The sequence below is a fragment of the Corvus brachyrhynchos genome, unplaced genomic scaffold (assembly GCF_000691975.1).
Source record: "Corvus brachyrhynchos isolate BGI_N302 unplaced genomic scaffold, ASM69197v1 scaffold450, whole genome shotgun sequence".
Taxonomy (NCBI): Eukaryota; Metazoa; Chordata; class Aves; order Passeriformes; family Corvidae; genus Corvus; species Corvus brachyrhynchos.
Window position 1 is genome coordinate 227862 of NW_008235749.1, and position 18697 is coordinate 246558.

Sequence of the window (18697 nt, forward strand, 5' to 3'; positions counted from 1 at the left end):
TACGGCCCGGTCACTCCCCCGCCTCTCTAACACCCAGCAGCTCCGGGCACTGCCGCGTTCCCGCTGGGATCTCACGGAGATGTGCGAGGGGAAAGCATCTGTTGCCAAACCCGTCCTGTCATGCATTTGCTCTAAGCTATCTTCAAACACAGCAGGTCCAGGGATGCCGTCGGTCCCAGAGCGCATCCCTCTCCGGGAGCTAGCAAGCCCTCTACAAACGGAGTCCCACCACATCAAAGCCACGGAGTCAGGAAATTGGATCTGCTGTCCCCCAGCTGTAAACAGGAGGAGCAGGCCACAGGTCTGACTCGGTAGATCAACATAGTACCAGAACCAGAAGAAAGGGAAGATAAAAGGCAAACAGTTCTAGCTAGAGACCTATTTTCTGCTCACAGCAGCCAGCATCTGCTGGTTGAAGGGCCGGAGAATAAAAGTCCAGCTTGTCCTGCAGGACAGGGAATTGCAGAGACCAGCAGAAAGCTCTCATTGCTCTCTGAGCAAATGTCCAGCATGAGCTAAACAAACAGTGTTTCAAAGTGCTTTCCCAAGCCCAGACAAAAGAACAAATTTGATAACCATTTAACAACTATTTCCTCCCCACTGCACAAGAGAGTGCACTGTGATTTTGTCACACTTAGCTTACAGAAGTCATCACCACAGCTGAATTTGAGAGGAAAGTCAGGCAGTGACAGGGGCCCCTCACAAAGCTGACATATAAGAAATTTTTAAAAAAGAAGAAAAAAGAAGGAATCAGATCTCGGAGTTTACTAGTCTCATACTTACAGGTCCAGTAGTCAGAAGCACTGAAGGAAACACCTCGCTGAAGAAAGATGCACTTTGAAGCATAACAGGGGAAACCCTGTTCCCCCTCCTTCTCTTACATCTTTAAAGGATTTTCTGAACACCTACTCTCCAAGACCAGCATATTCACAACCAGCAATTTGTTCAACCTTACTGTATCTTCTGTGTGTTCTCAAGCCACCAACAAATTAGTAACAAAAATACCAGGGAAAAGCCTTCCCAGACACTCAGGTACAAATGCCTGACCCTCCCCCAAAGCTGAAATCACACAGAAATTACCTGGATCACAAACACCTGGAGCTGGCTGGGTTCCTTTAGCAGCAAAGCACCCAGTGCAGAGCAAACATTGTGCCTCTTGCAATTCAAGCTAAGGTGAGACACCTGTGACTAATGGACAGCACCGAGAAACAGGTGCATTGGGGAGAGCACTGATGGAGCCCTGAAGTCAGCTGTGGTCTTAATTAACTGCTTCCAGCATCTTAATCAAGACCAGTTTACAGAAGCAGAAGGATATAAGTATGAAGTTCTTAATTTCATTTTCCAGAGTGTAAGGTGGGAAACGTAAGTCTGTATTAATAAACGTGGGGCCTGCATTCAGACTTTCCAGGAGAATTTAAACCAGGGACACTGAAAAGCAGATTTAAAGCAAAAATGAGAAAAAGAAAACACCCATTGTTTTACATGCAAAATGTAATTAGCTGATGCAACTTACTTCAGCAAAAACCTAAGTGAAATTCAGGAAAAGATCTTACATTTACATGGATAATGAGAATATCCAGATCAACAAGAGAAAACAGTTTCCAGAATGCAATCTCACTTTTTAGAGCATAAACCAACTGCTGGCAGATGGATGTTGGGAAAGGCTCCTCAGCTTATGGCTGTGCCATAATTTCCTCCTTAGTTTTCCTGCACCCTCTTTTGAAGTAGTTGCCTACAGGAAACTAGAATAAATACAAGCTCTGTCTGGACTTGTATTTCTGTTTGGGGTTGTATATAGGGAGCTTTAAGCAATTTATGGACAGTGCACATTTATCTCATCTTTAATACCGTGGTTGTTAAGCATATTGCTAGAAAGCTAATACTGTGTATCAGCATTGTCTCTGCTAGGGGAGACAACTTGTGAGACGTTTACTGGTACAGAAAGTGGATGTAAAAACCACATGGGCAAAGTGCAAGCACTGAAAAAATTCACTGGCTGAATTTGGTAAAGCATCAACACAAAAGCAACCAGAAGGAAATAAAATCAGTTTTGTACAGTCTGCTGAGAAACTTTGATGAATCACCCACAGCTGCAAGCCAGCCTTCCAGGCTAGGATTTGGTGCACTGGCACTTCAAAGTCACAAACTCTGACACTGAATAAGTCCAGGCAGGCTGCATAAACCCTCATTTAAGCTCTCACCAGTGCTGAAAGCAACCAACCTTTTTATTAGGCAGCCCTGAAAGCAGAAGTCATGACATGGCAGCTGTCCCATCTTCCTCTGGTAGCTTGAGTAAGCACCAGGTGCTGTGTTTGCCACATTCCTCCAGAGGTGACTCTTGTAATAAGCAATAGAGATTCCTGATGTCATGTCCACTGACTCAGGGCTAATCCCTGGAAGACCATGCATGAACTGAGAACATGCAGATTTACTAGAAACTTAGGTCCTACATTTCTAATTGAAGCCAGACAACACAGCTCCTCTGTCAGCCTGTTCTTTTAATCACTCATCAGTTGAGGGTGAATTCTTGTCCTCTTCATCAGGTGTATTTTTTAGCTGCTGACGAGCAAACTCCTCGAATACCAGCTCTGCTTCACTGCAATGGAAGAAACACAGGTCTTTCAAAATTATGTTACCCTATTTTTACACCAGTAGACTAGAGGCAACACAAAAGAGGAAGGAGAGAAGCCCAGAGCAGGCTGGTAGTGTTTCCTTTGTTTCCAAAGGGATTGGGACCACATTCCCATAGGCACCATGTTCACTGGTGCTATTCTAGCTAAAATGAAAAGTTGATTGAGCAAGTCAAGGCACAAATGGAGGATATTTTCATCTGTACTGAACCATGTCCATTCCAAATACATATTTATCAGCTAGCTGAACAGCCTAGAGCCTGCAAGGGGCTTTGTGTGAGAATAAAATGTGAAACCTTTCATCCTTATTCCTTCTATACTAAAAGAGAGGCACATCAAACCTATTAAGTTCCTTAAACTCAGAGCTACAGGGCATCAGCTCTACACAAACACACCCCTCCTGGGTGTGTTTGCACTGTTAGGCAAAACCATCTCTTAATCTATCTTCACATGGTCAGTGACTGCTATTTAACTCAGAGCAGCCACTTGTCAGACCACAGTAATTTTCTCACTTTGGATTTTGAGCTGGGGATTTTTGGACAATTTTGAGGAGTTTTTAAGAGTCAATGCACAAGTATAGCTAGAATGTGAAATACTAAAAGAAACTTACCCATCCTTCCCTGCAGTTGTGAGCATGCAGCAAAGGAGGAAAAAAGACACACCGGGCAGTTAGAAGAGCAGATGCTAAAACATTTGCAAAATATTTAATGCAAAAATGTACAGACTGACAAGTCAGAGCAGTGACAAGAAGCAGGATCTGCAGCAGTATAAGCAGAATTCCAGAAAGTCTCAAAATGGGTATACATACACCTGAGGAGGCAAAACTTTATGTCCCAAACGGAAAAGCATTCCAGCAATGCTGCCCAAGCCATCTGAAGGGCTGAGGAGCAAAGACAGGTTTTCCCATCTACGCTTGCTGGTGGTCACAGCTGTGGGAGACCTCTGTGCACACAGCTGGACTCTGAGCTGACAGTGCTTGCATGACATGATGTCAGCTTTAATTGCTCTATTGCTGTGATTGAAGAAGTCAGCTGATGAGAAGACAATGTTCTTTTTCAACAAACATGAGAGTATTAAAATTAAAGGTCAAAGTACAGAGACAGCTCAGGGGTCTCTCATCAGATGGGTTAAGCCCTTTGGGGCAACACTCCTGATTTCATCTTGTCCTAAAAATGGTCTCAAGACCTTTGGCATTTGTGTTTCCTGAGTGGGATCTTTGCTAACCACACTACAACAAATCCTGCTTGCTAGCAGGATTCCTTGGAAGTTGTTTAAGCACAGCCTAAAATAAGCAGAACAGACTTTATTTGCAGGGATTTTATTGTTCTCACATATTTTAGCAAGGCACAGTCACTTCACTGGCTTACTTCCCATGGCTTTGGAGTAGGGAGCAAAGCACCCTCGTACTACCTGGAGAATTCCCATCCACAACACATACTGCAATCAAGGGCAACCAAGTCGTGACAAGCACTGCTGGAAAAGTCAGCATTAAAAGTGTGCCAAAGGCAGCCACTCCAGCCAAAATGCCTCAAAGGATGGGTTGTGTAAAGACACTCCTGATGGCATCTCTCCAGACCAGGATGGTTTCAAATACTCACAGAAGCCAAGATGAAGTCTGGAAAGTCTCAGGGCATGTGTGCTTGATTGAAATGGATTTAAAATGAAACATTTAGAACTTCTAAAATTTCCAACATATAAAGCATCATTCTCATTCAATTTTTCCTCCAATTTTTATTCTTTAGTCTGCTCTCTTTCGCCACTTGGAGGTACTTTCATTAGTATGGGAACAGTGATAGCAGTGACGTGGGTGAAGCTGAGCAAGAGCCCCACCAGCGATTTGAAACTAATTTTACAGAATGGAGTGCAGGGGAAAATAGGTATTGTTTCAATTGGGCATATGTTTTACTGTCAGATAAATGATTACTGAGTCAATACATAGATAGTGTGGCAGCAGAGTAGTGCTTGTAATATACCTCAGATGGAAGATTACATTTGGAGATGCACCACTTCACCTTCAGGCTGCAACACTATCTCCAACATGCTGCACCATAGCAGGGAGTTTGGTCCACTCCAGAGTTCTCTGGCTGTCCTGTGGCTTATTTAATATTAGAATATTGAAAAATTCTCAGAAAATGGGTAGCCTTTTGCTGCTTCTAATTAGCATTCCAGCAATTGTTTTGAGGGTTGGGATGGGAGGGGGATCCATGAGGGTCCAAATTACCATCGTCCTCTCAGCAGAGGGTTTTCTGGAAGCTTTTATTATGCAGCCACAGAAATTATTCCATATAATTAAAGTCATAGCATGTGGTAATTTTCATTATAAACTTGCTTTTAACCTCTCTTAACTTGATTGGGGAGAAAAGAAAAAGAGAATAGGTTTTGTTATTTTCCAAGACATTCAATGCTTTAAAATTTCCTAATTTCTGAAAGTCACAACACCAAAACAGGGAAAGTATTGCTTTACTGTTAGAGGGACAAAGCACTCCTGGGTTTCTTGAAAACAGCCCTTTTGTGCAAGTTTAACTAGGGAGGAGATAAATGGTCATTTGTTGAACAACAGCCAAAACAAAGGCCAGTAACCAAGACATAGGCCCACAAAATGTAAAACATCAGGAGATTGGCAGGAAAACCCCAGACCAAAGATGATCAGGAAAGGTCTTGGAAGCATGAAGAGGTACAGCCCAGTTTGAATCTACCTTTAAAAGAAACAGATCCCTACACATTTTTTGTCAACAGGCGGAACAGAGAGACTGCCAATGTGACAGGAGCTGCTTTGCCTAAAAATAACCACATGTGAACCACATGGGTCCAAAAACAGTCACAAAACCAGCACACATGAAACATGCAAATCCTGGCCTAGCAGAAGACCAAGAGAAGGAAGCAATAAATAAACACAGGGAAGGAAAGGTAGCAAGCTGTTTCTTTTCTGTCTCCTCCAGGCACAGGGAAGAAAGATCAAGCAATCTGCAATAGCCATGCACTGTGACAGACCTGCTGTTTACTGAGTGATGAATGCTTCAGAGCTTGCTCACAGACAACTGGAGAGGGCAAAGCCATCTGCTGTGAAACAGAGCACACAGCACTTGCTCACGCTTGCCCTGGTTTGGCCCTGAAAAAATTACATCACGTTCTTGGGAAGCTTATGTTTCTGAGGTTCTCTGTACTCAAGTCAGCCCTGCATGATTAAATGCATTGATGCTACATGTTTTACTTCTGCCATAAATCACCTTGGCTAGAGAAAAGGATATTCACCCACTGCAAAATAAATCATAATATGTGGCTTTTTTTAATCCCACTCCAGCTTTAACTCCATAAAATGGTTGCTCTGACTTCTTTCTGTTCTTCCAGCTATGCCTTAGGACAGTCAAGTGAGCAGGAAGGTGCAATAGGCAAACTGATCACTACTGACTCGTCAGTAAAAACAAAAGAGAATGGAAAAAGAAGACATGGAGTGATCTCAAAACTGCCTGTGCATGCACCTCTGCGTGCACCCACTGCAGAGGCTGCTGAACAAGCCAACAAAGAAAAATTACATCTTCTGGTACCTTTGAGAGTCTAAACACTGTTTGTTGAAACTCCATCTCTGCAATTAAGTCTTGATTTGCTTGATTCCAAATTAGATGGTATTTCACTAATGAAACACATTATGTTTCTCAGAGTTCATGAGCTAAACTGGTAGAATAAAAAATTTAAAAGCCTGAACTCACAACTGGGAAAAGTGATGAAGCACAGTGCATGGAAAACTACCAGCCAATAAAGCTGAAAAGTTTTTCAGTTTACCAGCTTCATATGGGAGACTGTTTTATTCCCTGTAATGAGCTCAGACACCACATTCCAGCACAGTTTTCAAGTCAGCTATTCAGGCTTCAGAGGAATTTTCTGTTGTGTTAGGGTATCTTTTTTTAAGAGAAAGCATTTATTTCCTGAGTTGACCATTTGCAGGGCTTTCCCATGGGAGAGCTCCTGAAACTACCTGCATTTTTTTCAGTTTATAAGAAACCTGGTATTTCCATCTGTACAAAATGCATGGACCATAGCTGACACTTCTGACAGCAAGCTCCTAGAAGACTTTGATGTAGCAAACAACATATGGGTGGTGCCTCTTGTAAGAGGATGTGCTGGGGAAAGCAATCTGAGAAATATTGCAGCTCTCCATTTCCCTTCTGCCCACATCCTTTTGAGTGTACTGTATAAAGGAGTACATCAGCCCTCCTTTGAAATGATCTTAGAAGGGAGAAGTGTCTGACTTCCATTTTTCCTCATATTACAAATGCTTCTGCCAGAAGTATAAAGTAATAAAAAGGGAGTTGTAGCATTTTTAACACCAAAAAAGTAATGTAAAAAAAAATTCCCACCACTAAAAATGTAAAATTCTTTATAGCTGCCTAAACCTTTGGATGAGCCTTGTTAGAAGTTTTCAAGCTTTCCTTGGTGTCCATGAAAGCTCCTGAGCTGCCCAGAGGCACTAGATGGCTCTCACCAGTCACACTGCTGGGATCACCAGTGCCATCCCAGCCCCCCACCACTTCTATGCCAAGAGAATGTGCTGGCACTGCTCACAGCACGGGCTTTCCCAAGGAAAATGAGTTTCCTGTAGTGCAGCTGTTACAGGAGAGATAAAACCGACCTTTGTCCACTCCAGCACATCCATAATTAGCAAAGCCTGATTCCCGACCAGAGCAGCTGAAGGTGGAGTAGATCACCAGCTCTCATCACTCACACTTGATTCCTCCAACAATTTCACACAGTAAGGACTCAAGTCACCCCTTTCTAATGCTTCCAGTATAGACCAAAGCATCTATCTCAGGGTAAGTCTTCTCACAGGTTCCACCATCACTTTCAAGTTTCATGTTCTTAGAAATAGCAGCTTTAGATCAGTTCGGGCACAAAGAGAAAAAGAAAGAAAGAAAAAGCCACACAAAAGCAGCCATGGCTTTTGTTTGGAGCCCATGAAACTCTGTCCCAGTATAGAGGGTAGGACAAGATGGCTCATCTGTAACAGACCCAGCATGAAAGGGCTGGTGTGTCTGGTGGTCAAGAGCAGCTTCAGATGCTGTTCAGGAGCTTCTGATTGAGTGTGAGCACCTTGCCATCTGTGGTGCTCACCACCGGCAAACAGAGCCAGTCAGGGCCTGGGGAAGTGGGAGGATGCTCCTGACAGCCTGTGGTTTTGGCATCTGATCCCAAGCCTCAAGATGCCTGGGGAAGGCTTGCTCCTTACACTGTTACAGAGTTCCCCCACTTCCACGTAGAGACCTGACATTGAAGAGATGCTCGTCTTGGATAACCACTGAACAAGAAGGCCACATCACAGACACCATGGCAAATGCCACATCAAGGTAACAGGGACTCATGAATCATCAATAGTTTTATCACCTCTTCACCTTGCTTAAAACTATTTGACTTTGTACAATGGTCATGTGTGTTAGGTGTTTTCTGTGTCAGATTTTTTTTTTTTGCTTATACTGCAGTCTGGCTGGGAATTGCTGACAGCTTCATGTAGGATATTTTGCACTGCAGTCATGACATTTAACTGTGCAGTTCTTCCTCAAACCCCTGTTCTTTGAGCTGTGATTCCATACGTTAAAGATGAAAGGGAACATGACTCATTTCCATTTTCTCCCATCTTAGCATCCCTGCTCTCTGTTATTTCATGCCTGGAGGTTGATACATACATAGATACATACACACACATCTATATACACACAAGCACACAGAGCAGCTCCATACTGGAGCCTTGTATGCTCTGAAGGCTTCCTGTAGCACAAATCCCTCTCAGCCTTACAACGGTGAGATCTCACCAGAGCCTCTAATGAACAAAGGCAAAAACCAGGTGTAACTGACCTGCTGGGTTCTTCTCCTCAGGTTTGCGGTGCATGAGACGAAATGGCAGCTCTGTGCCCACTTCACTTTAGGGAGAAGAAAGAATGCTTCAGATCCACAGCTCCACACACATGCCTGGTTCAGCCTCCCTCCTCCTCAGGCCAGCCTGAGCCCTCAACTCCAGCTTCACCCATTCTTTCATAGTTTCGTAATCGTAAATTTCCCCTCAAAAAAAGTTAAACTCCAATTTTTCCACAAATATCCCAGGCATATCCACTTTCATAGACTGGGTTTCTTGTGTGCTGAAGATACTTGCATGTACATAAAATCAAAAGATATTTTTGTAATTGCTTCATTTTCACAGCTGAACCACAAACTTCTTGCTTCTAACAGCTTAAGGGATAGTTACTTTTTTTAGGGAGATGGGAATAAGAAAGAGCATAAAAAGATGAACTAACAACTAGGACTGCATGGTCTGCAGAGGAAGATGACATTTACCTGGAAGTGAGGTCTCCCAGCATGCTAGAAAAGAAAACAAGGAAAAAAACAAAGCATATTTAATGCCTTTCCATTCTGGTGCTCCAGCAAATGCTGTTTTATTGGTGGACTACTGAAATCTCTTTTCTCATATACTGTTCTATACTTGTCACAAATTCAACTGACTTTGTTTTTAAAAAAGATAGTCTTACTTTTTCATGTCATTCCTATGGAGAAGGAGTCTAAGTTTTTGAACTCCTGACCAAGTGCTGGGCATGGCTCCTTTTCCAAGAGCCAGAAGGCAAGTGGATGACCACAGAAGGCAGCAGGCATTTTATCATGCTTTTTGCAAATCTTTGATGCATTTTTATGGACAGATGAATGAAATACAAGTGTGAACAGTGACTAGAATCAACTGAGAGTCACTATCCTTGTCCTTTTTTGCACTGTATCCTGGAACTAACTCATGTTGATAACATCAGCTTTATCCAGAAAGCTGGCTGAGTACAGAACCTGAGCTACTGTATTTATGACTCTCAGGCAGATATTTTCACCTATTGCTCTGGGAGAACAGCAATGCCAACATAAAAGTTCACACAAAGTTTCACCTCACTTCTCACAAAATAGGTTATGGCTTTGAAACAAAAGATTGCAATGCAAACCAGAGGTTCCTACTTCAACCATAAAGTTATACGGTATCTAAGGAGAGGAATACAAACCCTTTGGCTCAGGACAAGTTCTGTGGATAGGCCAAGATTGTTTTCCAGGCAATTTATGCTTTATAGGGAGCCTTATGTCCTATAACATGTGCCCTTTCTCTTGGGGGCGGACTGTTCTGCTCTCTCCTCACCCATCAATGACATAAACACACTCCCCCTCCCTTAACTCCAGGCAGATGTAGCAAAAAGTGTGTTACACTTACCCTGGAACAGTGAGCTTCACTTTGACCTTGTAGGAAACCAGAATCCCCATCACTGCCTTGTCTATTCCATCCTTAATGCTGCCAGAGAAAACAGAGAGCAGCGTGAGGTGGCAGAGCAACATAGCAACAACACATGCCTGGAGCAAGAACTAGGGGAACATCCTGGAAGTGGGAGGGCAGGCAAGCCTCAGGTACAGCCAACACCTCTCCAGATCTGTGATCGCTGTTCACCCGGAATGAACACGATGGCAGAAGCACTCATGCTACACGTACCCATCTGGGCACACCTTTACAAAGTCTTGAGGGAAGTGTCTGCTCCATCCTCCCCTCTTCTCTGTAACTCTCCCACTACCTGGGACCATTTAAAATTCCACTCACATAGTACTAGAAGCCAAGTTGGTGTCCTCATCCTTCAGTTTTCCATCCAGAGCTATTTCCCTTGTCTCCCGGTTATTTGCAAGCAAGGGCAAAAGTGTCAGTGTCTTGGTCAGGCTGCTGTTGGGCTGCACCTTCTCCCTGAAAATAAGAAGGGAAGTGATACACAGTGATTTGTTACACACCCTGCTAGGAGAATTTCAAAACAGATTACAAAGCTGCCCAAAAGGAGAGGAATTTATCTGTCCAAATCCAGTTGTCAACAATGCAGATGTCCACCTCTAATCTAATCAGCAAAATTCCCTTTATAATCAGCAGAGAAAAACAAGCACTTACAGAAAATGCTTGATTTCACATTAAGGCAGAAAAGTAGGTCAAAACCATAGAATAATAGAATAGTTTAGGTAGGAAAAGCCCTTTAGGATTATCAAGTCCAACCATTAACCCAGCACTGCCAAGGCCACCAGTGAACCATGTCCCCAAGTGCCACGTCTATTTTTCCTAATATCCAACCTACACCTCTCCTCAGCTGCAACTTGAGGTTACTTCCTCTGTGCTGCAGACCTCTGAATCTGGACAGAATGAATCCTAGTTGAGAATACCAATACTGAATGGAAAACATGTCCCTAAGCTACAGAGCAGAACACCAGACAAAGTACCTGGGTGTGCCCAACCCTCCTCACAGAGTGAGGCTCAGAGCTGCACTGCCAGTGCAGTGAAAAAAAGCAAGTGGTTCTCCATAACATCTACAGGCTCAAGGTTTCCGTGGGCTTTCTCAGGCCAGAAGAAACCACATGAAATGCTGTTGCTCAAGCAAGAGGGTCCATGACTTCCACTCAAACAGCAGCACCTTTCAGAAGTGTTGCATCTCTATTTGAAGATTTCCAGCAACGGGGAACCTTCCGCCGCTGCCACTAAGCTTGTCTAGCAGGTAATTACTCTTCAAACCTCTTCTGCAACATCCCTGTTCCCTGAAAAAACATGAGGATCTCTGCTGCTCTGTGAAAAGGGGACCAGCTGCATCCAGAGAGTATGAGTGGTGTGGCACACATGAGGTAAGAGGAGAGAGCACTGTAACAGCAGGAGACTGTCAGACTGTAATTATGAGAACCTCCCACTACTGATGACGAGGGTAATTAAAAGAGTGTGAAGGAGCAGGAGCATTCACTCACTGTGCTTCCTCAGCAGCCACCACTTTGGTATAGAAGTCACTGGAGTACAGCACCACATTGGCCACCTGCTCCACTGAGGGAGAAAGAAGAAAGCAGACACTCAGGTGTCCACAAACAACACAGTTGCCCCCACCCCAAGTCCCAGGAGTGGGAAACATGGTGAAGACAGCAGAAAACCCCATCCATTTAGAGCCTGAAGGGACCACCAGGTCAGATAGTCTGACCTGGACAGAGACCAACAGCACACCAATGGCCAAAGTCTGTCTTCCCTGAAAGGCACCTTGCCTTGATTTGGAGACAACAGAAAGTCAATAACCCACAAGAAGATTCTCTTGGGATCTTCTCTTTCTATCACAGAGATCTCCTTCTTCCTTCTCTGTTTGGGTCTGCTTTTATCTCTGGTCCTGGTATCTCTTGTGTGCCTACAGCCCATGCATGTGGAGACAGCATCAGCACAGACTGCAGTCAAGAGCCTGTGGTAACAAATGGCTTATATTCTTATTATATAAACCCCAAGGTAATTCTGACTGAAACACTGAAGACGAGAGAATCTGGGACCAACGAGGTCTTTTTAAGCCTAACAGAGGAGTATCAGCCTAAAAATATTTGGGAATCACAGTGCATCCCAGACTGGCACTGAAACAGCTTTCTCTGGTATAGTTCTGTAGGAACCTCAGCCATTTTGTTCCCCTCCCTGCCTTCTTTTCTCTTTCCTATCCTCTGTCTTTCAGACTGTCTTCCCCAGCTCCACAGCTTGTGGGATGAAAACATGTAGTGTCACAGATAAAACACTGGCACAGCATGGAAGCTCAGCCCCTGTCCTCAGCTTCTTGAGGAGGAATGACACCACTGCTGGCAGAGCGGCTGTTTCTCACACTGCCAGAGGTTTCTGGAACACCAGACAAAGCTGTATGTGATCTAGGCACATTCACAGTTAGCAGGAGCATCACACTGACAGGGAGCCCTTCCCACTGACCTCCCAAAAATGTGGATTTTTCTCCACTTTTCCCACACCTGCATTGCCCACTGTAGGTGCCACACCCTTTCTCTTTTTCTAGGGGGGGACAATCTGGTACCTGAAATTAAGACATACAAGTAACCACAAGAATCAGGAAAAAAGGTACAGCACTTCACTTGACGAACAGCAAAGAAACAGCAACACACAGGGGGAGGGAAAAATTCCTGATATCCCCAACTGCCTTCTTAAACTGCTACAAGCACTAAATTCTGGCTCTCTTTCAGTCCTATTGTGCTCAAAGAATCCCAAGCAACAGTAAAAACATACCCTGGACTTTGATCTTCTTCACTGTTTTCTCTGTGCAGTTGTTGATGGTGACAGTCACTGGAATGGGCTCGCCATGGTAGTATAGCTAGAAGGAATGTGATGCTCTGAAATCCAGCCAGGAGACTTCTTCCAAGCCCTAAACCCATCTTAAATTCCCCCAGATTACACCTCACAGGGCCCAGATAGGGAAAGATGACCCTTCCCAGCAATTCATGACCTCAAATGTGTTTGGTAACAGGGTTTCAGCCACCCCTAGCAGTAGCCACTGACTGAAATTACATTAGAGCCCTTGAGTGCTGGGACAAGTCAGTCTCAGCTGGGAAAGCAGCAAAATGCCCATTGGCCTGCAGATATCATGATGTCCCCAGCCCCAGGGCAAATGCCCCCTGACCTCTTTACTGAGGCAAGCTTTCAGGTGCAGTGGCTTGTTGGACATGAAGAACTGCCAGGTGGTCTCTGCACAAGGCTGCGGTCCCGGCTTCTCCGGAGCATACTGCAGGGAAAGAGGACCCTTCCCAGCAATTCATGACCTCAAATGTGTTTGGTAACAGGGTTTCAGCCACCCCTAGCAGTAGCCACTGACTGAAATTACATTAGAGCCCTTGAGTGCTGGGACAAGTCAGTCTCAGCTGGGAAAGCAGCAAAATGCCCATTGGCCTGCAGATATCATGATGTCCCCAGCCCCAGGGCAAATGCCCCCTGACCTCTTTACTGAGGCAAGCTTTCAGGTGCAGTGGCTTGTTGGACATGAAGAACTGCCAGGTGGTCTCTGCACAAGGCTGCGGTCCCGGCTTCTCCGGAGCATACTGCATCTTACGGATCAGCAGACGTGCAGAGTTCCTGGGAAGTAACAGAGGACAACACGGTGACACCTGGTGCTTGGCAGAGGCAGGAGTTCTGCATTCCCATGTGCTCACACCCGAGAAGCCACTGACAATGGAGGCAAAGCTGAACAAGCACCGAGGTGCATCATTGGATCACCCATCCCCTTTAAGGCAAAGCTGAAGAGAAACACATCCTGTTACCTCCTATGAATTCTCTCTTCCACATTTTCTGTTGAGAAAGCTTTCACCTCAAAGTCCACCCCACAAGTCTGCCAGAGAGAGAGAGAGGACAGCTGTGAAATCAGGATCATCTGTAGATGTTTCAGCATCTTTCTGCACACCAGAAACTGGCAGACTCCTGCCAGCTGCAAATTCTTCTGGCCTCCCACCATTGTCACAGACACCCCTGACAACTGGTGTTGGCACATCCACCTGTTCCATGGTGCTTCTGATAAATGAGGTTTAATCCCAGCCTCTGAAAGAGGATGTCCCTGCTCCTGAAAGGCTTCCAGTGAGAGCAGTGCTGGAAAGGTCACATCGTAAGACTGACCAGTGTGCAGTGCTCTCTGGCCCCCCCTGGGTTTCTGAACTGAATTTCTGAGTTGGCTTTGTAATGCCAATACCAGCATCTAAGGAGTGGAAGTGATCAGGCCAAGCTAACCTTTGCTTTCACAGGTTTATAGCATTGTGGGACACCTGTGCGAGTCCAGGTAACTCTCTACAGAGACATTTTTGATAGAATATCATTCCCTGGCATAAAACACAGCTTATCCTTTTTGCACTATATTATACAACCCTCATTCCACTTTGCCTGGCTGACTGCCTAGTTCTGCTGTCCAGACAAGCATCCAGTAAAGTATAAAAGGAATCTTTTTAACAGTATCAGAAACCTTGCAGAACATATCATTATTTAGTGACTTTTACTCCAGGGTTGTTCTGTTTACACATATGTACAAGCCAGCTCTTCTCTGCATTTAATTCAGGGCAGGTCTTAACACATGTTATTTATAGCAATCTGTGAGATTTTAGGCACTCAGTCTCCTTTTCTTTCATACAGCCTCACAGCCACAATCATTTTATGTGCAGCCAACCCACAAATCATGTGGTAGTCTTAAGGAAGCTACAGCACTGCAGATTTTGTAGTCTTGCTGCTATTGGTCTGGATTCCCTTTCTTATTTTGAGGATTCCAACTCCAATTCTGTGACACCCACTTTTAGCCCTTAGTTCTTGACATTTGTGGTACAGCACAGTAAAATCAGTATCACCTTCTCCTACTCCCAAGCTAGACAAATTGACATGATTTTTTTCCATCTGACTTTCCTTAACCATGATAAGCGTAAGTGTCCCACTGGTCTCACCTTATCAACATCACGAGGTGCAGGCTGCAGACAGACCGAGCAAGGCAGGTAATCGGGGAACTGCGTGAGGAAGAAGAGGAAATGCACCAAAGCAATAGTACACAGACGTTCTAGGTAACATACTGCTCACAAAAGCACTCCTGAAGACAAGGGGTCACTCCTTGTAATGCAGTAACCCTTTGGAATTCTGGATAGTACACTTGCCTTGTATGAACAAATCCCTCTCTGCCAAAAATACTTTAAAAGTCAAGAAAGAAAAAAAGAAAAAAGTCCACGCACTACATGAATCTTCCTCAGGAACACTAAGGCAGACGTGACTGACAGTACTGGAAGGATTTCCTGTTAGAATTTGGCAGTCAGCTGTCATTTGCTGACAACATCTGGTAAAGAGCTTTTCATCTCCTTATTTGATCCACAAAGTTTTTAAAGAAAAAGGATCTAGCACTGGGGCAATGGTATAAAGTATTCCAGCCCCTCAGGAATGGGAAGGCAAGGATATATAGGGCTGTTGCTAGCATAAAGCCATTGCAAATTCCCTTGCCTTTTTAAGGAAAACAATTTTCACAGTGCTGTGACCACTGCACAGTTAGGATGCTCTTGCACTTTGCCTCTCGGGATTGCAAGAAGGAAAAAAACTATTGGTAACACCACCTGTCACTCAAAATTGGAACTTGCAGAACATGAACTCACTATTAATTCCCATCTTCAGTCCATCACCAGGCCTCAACAGCCTGGTGAGTACAGACAAGAATAGAATCAGAGGCTCTTTCTGAGATACTTACTGTAAAGAAAAAGGGATAAGCATTTTTCCCCAGCTTCTTCAGCAGAGATTCCTGCAAGAGGGTGAGAGACTCTGGCTTGTCAGCAGGCGGGTACACCTGGACCCTGGAGAAGAACAGGTCCCGGCGGAAGGTGAGGCCAATCACATCAATGTCTTCCTGGCCATAGCGGAACGCGCAGGTGAGCGACACGAACACTGAGAAGAAGCACAGGACAGGTGACACATGTGGCAGGATAACAGTGAAACACCTCCTGCCTCAGGGAGACATGGAAACTCATTTCAACACTTGAATAACCCAGTGAGTATTCATCCCATGTGTAACAACAAGCATTGCATTGATAAGAAGCCCATTCACTGGGGGAGAGTTACATTTGTACCCTTAAAAGAATAAAAAGGTTCTACCTCAGCATCTCACTCAGAAAGACAAACAATTTCTGAGAAATACATTGCATAAAACCTCAAACCTTTTTTCCCCTTGATAATAGCAGGATCCACCAACACAACACCATCTGAAAGAAAGGAAAAAAATCAAGATTAACAGAGGATAAGCAGGGTTGAGAGCAGGAAGAGCAGCACATAACCTTGTGGACTTACCTACAGGCTCCACACTCCCTATGTTGTCAATGAAGTCCCGCTTTCCCAGGTAGATGGTCAGCTGTGGGGAGAGGATGACCACAGCTGAACTATAAAATGCTTGTGGTTGTTGAGGGAAGGGGGACACGCACATCAGGGAGCTATAAATCTTGCAGAGATCAGAACAATTCCATTTTAAATGGATTTTTTTTTTCCCACCAAACATGCAACCCACCCCCACCAGACTCAACAGGATTATTCACGTGCTTCAGGACATCAGAACTGAAGACCTGATCTAGACCAACTCCCAAAGGTACAGCAAAAATACTTGTGCATGGGACAAAGAAGTGTAGATTTTAAGATTTTTGGTGCCATCAGGTTGGAAAGACAATGAATCAGCTTTGTTTTAAACATTTACCAGCAGAAGTACAACCCAGGAGGAGAGTGAGGTGAGCTGCCTTCCTCTTGTATTATAACACATGAAAAGTTTGCCCTAAAAACTGTTTACCATCATCTGTTTACATCATCTCCTCAAACTTAGTGCTAAATACGGCTCACACTCCTTTGTCAGACAAAAAAAAAAGGGGACAGGAAAGAGCTTTCTAGTAAGTCTCCAGTCTGACTATAGGTAAAACTCAAACCTAAATAAGCCCACTATTACCATACTCACAGCTTTGTCACGGGTGCTTTTTCTGAAGATAACTTGTTTTTGAGGAGAATCAGCATTCTTCCCACCCATCCCAGTCTTTTGAGAGTCAGGGCAGCTCATGGTCAAAGACAGGGATGCGACTGTGGGTGAATGAAGCTCTTCTGTCCCAAAATGTCCTGTCCCAGATGCCTGGGAAAAACAGGTGGATGAGATTAAAGCAGTGGGTAAAGCACTGTACTCCTGTGATGTTTCAGAACCCCTCACACATCCAAATGGTGTCTCTGTTTAAAATCTACTCAGGTGGTTTGTGTTGATAAGGAGTCAGACCAACCCCCAAATGAGACCTCATCTGTCCTGCTGCATTTTCCTCAACCAGAACCCAAAGCAACCCATTATGGGCAGAATAGCACTGAGCTCAAACCAGAATGGACCTTAAAGATAGAAGAGTCCAGCCACCTGCCCAGAAAGGCAACAATTATACTTAGAGGTAGGAAACAGCTTGCATCTGAGTGGTAAAAAACAGATGGAATACAAAATCTTCAGGAGGAAAAAAATAATGAGGGAGAGAAAAGGGGGGGGGAGGGGAAGAGAATGGGGGAAAAAGAAGAGAAGCAGTGGAAAAAAGAAAAGGAAGGAAGAAGAGAAAGGAGAGACCACAAGGGCACAAGAGATACCCAGACAGAGAAGTCCAGAAAACCTATGTCGTACAAAGCAGAGAGACCAGCTTTTCATTTTGTTGTGAGTCATAAAATAGCATCCAGGTAATCATCAGACAGCAAACTTAAAATAAGGTGAAGCATTTCCCCAGTTAACAGAAGACTCAAGGTGGCTCTGGAAATCATCAATATGAATTGAATCACAGGATTAGACACATTCACAGGGAAAAGGCCTTTGGCAGCTGCTGGACAATGATCCAGGAGCAACCCTAAGCCAGTAAGATTCTGAAGCAGAGGAGCAGCACCAGGAAAGGATGAGGCCACATGTACCCCGTCCTTACACTCCTCACCATCAGAGCTGTGTGAATGAGAGCACTGTGTTAGACAGACCCCAGCTCTGATGGAGTATGACTGTCCTTGCAGATTGCTCCCGTTCTATTTCCCTGCTTACTTTCCCATTTTAAAACTGCTTCAAGAGTAAAACAGTTTCTAGGGCCTATTTGCAGACAACAAACCATAGAAAAAGGAAACACTTGGCTTCTTGGAGAGCTGAAAAAAAAGGTAATGCAGACATTAGAAATAGACCATACACATGTAAGCATTCTATTTTTATGAAGTAGGTTTTTCAAGCCCAGACCAGTATTTGTTGCTGACTAGACACACTACTCATGCTGTAGACTCAAAGAAACACACCAGCAAATAACATTAAATACCTTGCTGTGTTCCAAATGGCACAGGAGCTTCCACAGACAGCACAGGGAACTTCTAAATTATTGAAGAAAGATGAATTTTCCAAGGCAGCTGTGTCCTATGCTTCTTTGCATCTACCAGAGGGAATCACTGCCCTCTTCACAAACAAGGAAGACAATTTGTAGGGGATTTGAAAGCTCTTCTCTAGTTGCGTCCATCCAGGATTTCAAGAATTAATCCTTCTCCAAGAGCAAATATTGTACCTGGGCTAAGATTCAACTGGGAAGTGGTTAAGTCAGCAACATTAAGCATTAGCTAAGGACACTCAGGTAGTCAGCAAAGAGGTCTACAATGTCCTACTCACGTCTTGCAAAGACTACAGACTTACGTAGCACAGGACAGCTACTAAAAGCAGCTTTATTTATTCTAAAGCTGTATCTCCTCCTTCCTAGGGCTGCAAGACATCCAGCCTGGTAAGAAA

At 44.3% G+C, this 18697-nt stretch overlaps 1 protein-coding gene across 3 annotated transcripts; it reads right to left on the bottom strand.

Moving 5' to 3' along the window:
• Nucleotides 1-1471: 1471 nt before the first annotated feature.
• On the bottom strand, nt 1472-18445 carry SAG (S-antigen visual arrestin). Of its 3 annotated transcripts, XM_017726109.1 has the most exons (17): nt 18240-18442; nt 16892-17059; nt 16243-16303; nt 16113-16157; nt 15650-15843; nt 14868-14927; nt 13710-13777; nt 13440-13524; nt 13076-13126; nt 12685-12769; nt 11400-11472; nt 10231-10368; nt 9853-9930; nt 8952-8975; nt 8475-8539; nt 3241-3250; nt 1472-2596 (listed from the first exon to the last, which is right to left on the bottom strand). In XM_017726109.1, exons 2-17 carry the CDS (start codon nt 16988-16990, stop codon nt 2503-2505), a joined length of 1230 nt encoding a protein of 409 aa, XP_017581598.1. In that variant the 5' UTR covers nt 16991-17059; nt 18240-18442; the 3' UTR covers nt 1472-2502. The 3 variants fall into 3 exon arrangements, with proteins under 3 accessions (XP_017581598.1, XP_017581606.1, XP_017581613.1); XM_017726117.1 differs by lacking the exon at nt 13076-13126 and having other exon boundaries at nt 13389-13524; XM_017726124.1 differs by lacking the exons at nt 1472-2596; nt 3241-3250 and adding an exon at nt 4229-4269 and having other exon boundaries at nt 18240-18445.
• Between the last annotated feature and the right edge of the window lie 252 nt (nt 18446-18697).